General features: G+C 50.4%; 1 protein-coding gene across 5 annotated transcripts; it reads left to right on the top strand.

Moving 5' to 3' along the window:
• Window positions 1-482: 482 nt before the first annotated feature.
• Window positions 483-6,512, top strand: CD27 (CD27 molecule). 5 transcript variants are annotated; one of them, XM_020878687.2, is made up of 6 exons: window positions 487-1,117; window positions 1,282-1,413; window positions 4,011-4,163; window positions 4,355-4,444; window positions 5,071-5,196; window positions 5,403-6,512. In XM_020878687.2, exons 1-6 carry the CDS (start codon window positions 982-984, stop codon window positions 5,525-5,527), a joined length of 762 nt encoding a protein of 253 aa, XP_020734346.1. In that variant the 5' UTR covers window positions 487-981; the 3' UTR covers window positions 5,528-6,512. The 5 variants fall into 5 exon arrangements, with proteins under 5 accessions (XP_070309229.1, XP_070309227.1, XP_020734346.1 ...); XM_020878688.2 differs by having other exon boundaries at window positions 489-1,117; window positions 5,071-5,184; XM_070453126.1 differs by lacking the exon at window positions 5,071-5,196 and having other exon boundaries at window positions 486-1,117; window positions 1,282-1,418.
• Window positions 6,513-7,696: the final 1,184 nt, after the last annotated feature.

Genomic DNA, 7,696 nt, shown 5'->3' with positions numbered 1-7,696 from the left:
GGCGAGCAGACCCTCAGGTGCTCCAGGACCAAGGGCAGACACAGCCGGTGGTGGCAGGGGAGAATACAGATGGTAGTAGGGGTGAAAGGCCTGGCAGGAAGGTTAAGTGGCCATGCGTGAGCTCCTGGCACACAACCCAGCAGGGCTCAGACACAGGTTCAGGTCTCTTGTGTGCAATTGTGAACAATCCCAAAGCAAACTCTTTCGACCGTAAAACCAGACGTCAGTTGACGTGAGGCTGGTTATAGTCGTTATCCACCCACCAAAACAGTGGATAGTCTTGGGGCAGGAACATTGTGCTTGGTAGAGCGATGCCCCAGCCCCATGAATTTGTCATATGGGGCTGGTTTCTTCCCCAAATCTGAAAAATTCTGAGCATTATGTGACCTCCCCGCCCCCCAAGAGTTTCAGAGGACAGCGTGCACACCTGTATTCAGTTCTGGTTTCCCTTCTCTATAAACTGATGACATCTGTGTAGGAAGCAACGTGGGGTAGGCGTGGGGACACGCAGCTGTGAACAGGGGGGCAAAGGTGGGCATTTCTGTGTACAGATGTGTGAATACGGGAAGCAGATCCCTGTGAACATCCAACACCTGGTAACATCGGCAAGCAGAGACGATTCAATTCAGAAGAGAGACAGAGACCACGAGAGGCTAGGGCATCAGGGGCATCTCCGAAGATAGCAGGTCTTCTGTCAGAGCCTGCCCCACACCCAGCACCCAGCACCCAGCACAGGAAAAGGGGAGGGGTGGCAGTGACTGCCTGAGCGAAAAACAGCTACGATAGAGCTTCAACAGCATCAAAGGTCAGCCTGCCACCAGCTCGGGACAACTCCTAGAAGACCTGCCCTGGCGGTGCTAAGAAGAGACACCAGCGCCCAGCTGGGAAGGTGCCAGCTCCCCCCACCCTGCCTGCTGCCCCCCCCCGAGGCCCGCAGTCAGCAGTTGGGGTGCAGGAAGAGCTCCCCCGGGGGCAGGAGTCATGGCCCGGCCACTTCCCTTCTGGCTGTTGGTTCTAGGGACCCTGGCGGGGCTCTCAGCAACCCCAGGCCCCAAGAGCTGTCCAGAGAAGCACTACTGGACTCAAGGAGGATGGTGTTGCCAGACGTGTGAACCAGGTAAGAGGGAGCCTTGCGAGGGGCCAGCTCCTTGGGGAGAGACAGGACCAGGCCTGGGACCAGAGGGAAGCAGGGAGGAACACTGCAGAGGCCCAGAGGCAGCCCCTTGGAGAGGGCGGGGGAGTGGTTCTCCTGGGGCCTTGACCCTGGTACTCTGCTCACAGGAACGTTCCTGGTCAAAGACTGCGAGCAGCACGGAAAAGCGGCTCAATGCAATCCGTGCACACCGGGGGTCTCCTTCACGCCGGACCACCACAGCCGGCCCCACTGTGAGAGCTGCCGGCACTGTAACTCTGGTGAGGTGGGCCAGTGTTTGGGGGAGCAAGACGGAGAGCTGGGTGTGCAGAAGCAAGAAGGTTGGGGTGGGGGGGAGTCCAAGCTTCTGAGGCTTCAGTGGAGCCCATGGTGGGAACTGGGGTGCCCTGGGCAAGGCGCGCTGATGTACAGGGAACGCTGCGATGAAGTGGTTCAGGGCAGGGGTGAGCAGAGTTTGATGGACTGATGAGGAGGGGGTCGATGACTACGATCAATGCAAAACAGGAAGTGGCTCTGGGACCCTAGATTTCAGATGAGCAACTCACCCCCCAATCCTACCCGCTCCCCCACTGATGAATTGGTGGTGTTCTCAGAGGGCATATTTGTTCTGGAACTTGGAATACATCTTCCTAAGGACGTAACAGTACAAGCTAGTGGGCCACAACCTTTTTTTTTTCTCTCCAAAAGCCAATTTAGGAAAGAGAATGTATATGCGACTTGAGTTTTATTTTGTGATTTCATCTTTTTTACAATTAAGAAACGAAATAGCTGCGTTGTGAACACTTTTCATGCTTTCTCCATTTTAGCTAGAATTTTTGAAATGACGTATGTGCTAGTGTACATAGATCAGTAGCTTGAAAGTGGTTCCTTTGAACAGATATTCTCCAGCAGGACACACTTGGGGGCTATTTAACTCAAGTATGATATTACTTGCCTGTAAATGCATTGAGTCTGATTAACTTTTTCAATACTGTTTTCTTTAAAATAAATACAAGGTTTGCCACTGCAAAACAGTCAAGTGGTAACATCTGTAAAACACAAGAGGTATTCCTCAGTCTACTTACAAATAGGACTGTACATGGGTGTGTCTCTCTTCTTGGCCTAAACCCCCAGCAATATTGGGTTTTGGTTTTTTCAGCCAAAGACCCCCAACTCACTCTGCAGGCCCCACTGGAAGACCTCTTCCCAGTACTGAGCCAGTCCAGCCCCCTTCACTACTCTCCCGCCCAGTGCAACCCACGATCCTCCTCCGTGAGGTTCAGCCCATGGAGCCCCAAACCACCCAGGCAGGACTGGCTGCAGGACTCAGGGGCACTGGAAAGAAGTCGACTGGGTTTGGTCCCCCTGAAGCTCAGTATTTCCATCTGTAAGATGGACGAGTGCCTGCAATCAGCATGGGGTTCTGTGCATAGGTTATACACGGCGAAGAGAACTCCCAGGCTTCTGAGGCCTCCACTGAAAACAGTGGCACTTCACTCACTTTGACCAATCCCAGCCCCCTTTCTTTAACCCTTCCCACCCCTTTTGGTAGGTACCCTCCTGTATCTCCTTCACCTTTCCCACCCTTCCCCATGTCTACCACCACCTTCCCCCTTTCCCTTTCAATGATCTTCCCTTGCAGATCCTTGTCCCGGCTGGCTTACAATTCCCAGTAAGCCACAAGGAAAGCAAGTTGTAGTAGAGATTACGAGTCAGAATTCAGAAAGGAGATGCCACAGGGGCATAAAGATGAGAAGGAGTAAGGATAAGAAGAAATTCACACCCTTTCCTGACCAAAGGCATGTGCTAAGGAAACTGCTGATGGTAGTCTCCAGCATCCTCAGACATCCCTTTCTGTAGCCCCCTCTTGTCTGTGAGGGCGGCTTTCCCTGGGTCCCCATGAGTGCACTGCCCTAAGCAACACCCCCCCAGAGACTCCCACTCAGGCCTGGCCCACATCCAGGTGCCACCTTCCCCAGAATCACCCTTCTTTTCTTACCCCCAACCACCTGGGAGCCCAGCCCACGCAGTGCCCTTCCTACCCTCCTGCCCCAGGATCACTCATTGGCAGCCACTTAGCACCTGACCTCTACACTTGACCACAATCTCTATTTTAAAGGCAGAGGATGTCAGTACAGGTAAAACACCAATCCGAGATCACAGCAGTTCCCAATTGCTAGCAACTATAAACTACTCAAATGCCTGTTAACAGTAGAGGGATGGATATGTCATGGTGTAGCCACATCATGGAAAACTATGTGACGGTGAGAATGAATGATTTGCAGTCACACTAAACACTATGGCTCAGTCTCGCCAAGAGCTGAGTAAAAGCAGGCACAGACGAGCACAGGCACAGGCTTCCTTCCACATACAGAGTTCAGAAACTGGCAAAATTAACTCCTGGTGTTAAGAGGTCCGGAAGTCAGTGGCTATTCTTGGTGGGAAGGATAGTGATAGTTTTAGTGACTAGAAACAAACAAGACTGGTCATCTTGTTTCTTAATCTGGTGCTAGTTACACCAGAGAGTCCAATTTGCCCCAGTTCTCATATGAGATGTTTGTGACCTGAATACCTCTCGGTCAGTATACTTCAGTAAGGAGTTACAAAAGCATCCGTGAGTGAGAGGGAAAATCATATAAGCTGTTTCAACTTCTGAACCATGAAGTTTCTAAAAGGTTCGAGGTGTTCTTGAATAACCATGACACTATTGGCAAAGACACTGGGTGACGGTGGAGGAGGGGCAGGCCTGGGTGGGATGGGGCAGGGAGGCAGGAATGGGAAGGGTAGCACAGCCCTAGAGGTGGGCCTGGGATGGGGCTGGAGCGGGGATTAAGCCAGTGGACCCTGTTGTGTTCCTTCCCCCCTCCTCTGTCACCAGGTCGTCTCATTCGAAACTGCACCCTCACAGCTAACTCGGAGTGTGCCTGTCCCGAGGGCCAGCAGTGCAGGGACAAGGACTGTATGGAGTGTGATGGTCCAGCCCAGGCCCCAGGCCCACACCCACAACCCTCCCACTTACCTTATGCTGAAGGTAAATTCCAGGCAACCCTTGGTCTGATCACATCCCAACCAGCACCCCCTCTCCTATACCCAGCCTCACATAAGCTGCCTCCTGTCACCCTGTCTCCACCTTCCCATTTCCCCCAGGGCCTCTCAGGCCTTCAGCCTTGCCCTGTGTCCTCCGGGGCCCCTGGCTGTTACCCAACTCGTCTGCTTTTCCAGAGATCCCAGAGGCCAGGACAGATCGGCACACTCAGACTCTGGCCAACTCCAGGTGGTTGCCGGCCCCAACCCTCTCGACCCACTGGTCACGTGAGTTTTCTCCCCACTCTCCACCCCAAGAGAGAGAGGAGAATGCATGCAGGAGGGTTCAGAAGGGAAAGGGAAAGTTGCTCAGTCCTGTCCAATTCTTTGCGGCCCCATGGACTGTAGCCCACCAGGCTCCTCTGTCCATGGAATTCTCTAGGCAAGAACACTGGAGTGTGGAGCCATTCCCTTCTCCAGGGGATCTTCCCAATCCAGGGATCAAACTCAGGTCTCCCACATGGCAGACAGATTCTTTACCATCTGAGCCCCCAGGGAAGCCCTCAGAAAGGAAGCCAGCCACAAAGCTCCTAGGAGCGGGGGCAAGAAGAGGAGGAAAGGACTTCCCTGGAAGTTGAGTGGTAAAGAATCCTCGCTTCCAATACAGGGGACTCGGGCCTGATCCCTGGTGGGAGAACTAAGATCCCACAAGCCACAGGGCAACAAAGATCAAATAAATAAAAAGAAGAAACAGAAGCAGAGTGCAGAGATTGGGAAAGGACATGGTCCAATGGTGGGGGTAGGGGAAGAAGATGGGGAAGGGGAGAGAAGGGGGCAGAAGAGCTGGGCTGAGGGGAATCAAGGGCTAGGCCCTCCCCCAAGCCCCTTTGTGACCCCTGCCTACCCCATCACAGCCCAAAGGTCCCTGTGCAGCGCGAACTGCATCCGCATCTTTGTGCTCCTCTCTGGAATGTTTCTTGCTTTCACCATAGTCGGAGCCCTGTTCCTCCATCAACAAAGAAAATTAAGTAAGAGATTAAGTAAGAGACAAAATACAGGTCCTGCACCCCACCCCGCCCCACCATCTTGGCTTTGCCACCCAATCCCAGAGGAACCTCTGGGCCTCTCCAGCTCTATCTTTACCAGCCCGTCGCCTCTCTTCCCCTCTACTCTGCTGGGGCCCTCCTGACAGCCCGCCTTCACTCAGCCCTTCTCCCTTCACCTCTCCTCTGATTCTCCTCTGCAGATGCAGGAGGAAGTCCAGTGGCACCTGCAGAGCCTTGTGCTTATACCTGTCCCAGCGAGGAAGAGGGCAGTGCCATCCCCATTCAGGAGGATTACCGAAAACCAGAGCCTACTTCCTACTTCTGAGCCAGTGCTCCTCAGAGAAGGCCATCACTGCAATCAAGTCCTAGCCTCCACCTCACCCCACTGACCATCCAAGGAGATCAAGACAGGGCACCTCGAATTTCAGCACCACCCTCTCATCTGGACCCTTTCCTGTGTGCAGACTTGAGAAACTATTGCTGCTCAGTCGCTAAGTCATGTCCAATTCTTTGTGACCCCACCGACTGCAGCACACCAGGCTCCCCTGTCCTTCACTATCTCCTGGAGTTTGCTCAATTCATGTCCATTGAGCCAGTGATGCTATCCAACCATCTCATCTTCTGTCACCCACTTCTTCTCCTACCTTCAATCTTTCCCAGCATCAGAATCTTTTCCAGTGAGTCGGCTCTTCACATCAAGTGGCCAAAGTATTGGTGCTTCAGTATCCGTCCTTCCAATGAATATTTAGGGTTGATTTCCTTTAGGACCTACTGATTTGCTCTCCTTGCTGTCCAAGGGACTCTCAAGAGTCTTCTCTAGCACCACAAGTCAAAAGCATCAATTCTTCAGTGCTCAACCTTCTTTATAGTCCAACTCTCAAAACTGTACATGACTATTAGAAAAACCATAGCTCTGACTATACAGAACTTTGTTGACAAAGTGATGTCTCTGCTTTTTAATACAATGTCTAGATTTGTCACTGTTTGCTGTTGTCCCTAGTGGCTCAGATGATAAAGAGTCTGCCTGCAATGTGAGAGACCCGGGTTCGATCGCTGGGTCAGGAAGATCCCCTGGAGAAGGGAATGGCCACCCACTCCACTATTTTTGCCTGGAGAATTCCATGGATGGAGGAGCCTGGTGAGCTACAGTCCAGGGGTCACAAACAGTGGGACACAACAGAGTGACTAACACTTTCACAATTTCACTTTCACTTTCCTTCCAAGAAGCAAGCATCTTTTAATTTCAAGGCTGCAATCACTGTTCACAAAGATTTTGGAGCCCAAGAAAATAAAATCTGCTACTGTTTCCATTTTTTCCCCACCTATTTGCCATGAAGTGATAGGACCAGATGCCATGATCTTTGTTTTTTGAATGCTGAGTTTTAAGCCAGCTTTTTCACTCTCCTTTTTATCTTCATTAAGAGACTCTTTAGTTCCTCTTCAATTTCTTCCATTAGGGTGTTATCACATGCATACCTGAGGTTGTTGATATTTCTCCTGGCAATCTTGATTCCAGCTTGTGATTCATCCAACCTTGCACTTCACATGATGTACTCTGCATAGAAGTTAAACAAGCAGGGTGACAACATATAGCCTTGATGTACTCCTTTCCCAACTTTGAACCAGCCCATTGTTCTATGTTCCGTTCTAACTGCTACTGTTGTCTAACTTCCTGACCTGCATACAGATTTCTCAGGAGACAGGTAAGGCAGTCCGGCATTCCCATCTCTTTAATAATTTTCCACAGTTTGTTGTAATCCACACAGTCAAAGGCTTTAGCATAGTCAATGAAGAAGAAGTAGATGCTTTTCTGGAATTCCCTTGCTTTTTTCTATGATCCAACAGATGTTGGCAATTTGTTCTCTGGTTCCTCTACCTTTTCTAAATCCACCTTATACATCTGGAAGTTCTTGGTTCATGTACTGCTGAAACTTCACTTGAAGGATTTTGAGCATTACCTTGCTAGCATGTGAAATGAGTACAAGTGTACAGTAGTATGAACATTCTTTGGCATTGCCTTTCTTTGAGATTGAAGTTAAACTGACCTTTTCTAGTCCTGTGGACATTGCTAAGTTTTTCAAATCTTCTGGCATATTGAGTGCAGCACTTTAACAGCATCATCTTTTTAGGATTTTAAACAGCTCAGCTGGAATTCCATCACCTCCCCCCTAGTTTTTGCTCATACTAATGCTTACTAAGGCCCACTTGACTTCACACTCCAGAACGTCTGGCTTTAGGAGAGTGACCACATCATTGTGGTTATCCAAGTCCTTAAGACCTTTTCTGTACAGTTCTTTTGTGTATTCTTGCCGCCTCTTCTTAATCTCTTCTGCTTCTGTTTGTTAAGTCCTTGCCATTTCTGTCCTTTATTGTGCCCATCTTTGCATGAAAATGTTCCCTTGTTATCTCCAATTTTCTTGGACAGATCTCTAGTGTTTCCCATTCTATAGTTTTCCTCCATTTCTTCATATTGTTCACTTAAGGCTTTCTTATC

This window comes from Odocoileus virginianus, chromosome 23 (assembly GCF_023699985.2).
Source record: "Odocoileus virginianus isolate 20LAN1187 ecotype Illinois chromosome 23, Ovbor_1.2, whole genome shotgun sequence".
Lineage (NCBI taxonomy): Eukaryota > Metazoa > Chordata > Mammalia > Artiodactyla > Cervidae > Odocoileus > Odocoileus virginianus.
The sequence above is the reverse complement of the archived record's forward strand: the minus strand, read 5'-3'. Positions and strand labels throughout refer to the sequence as shown.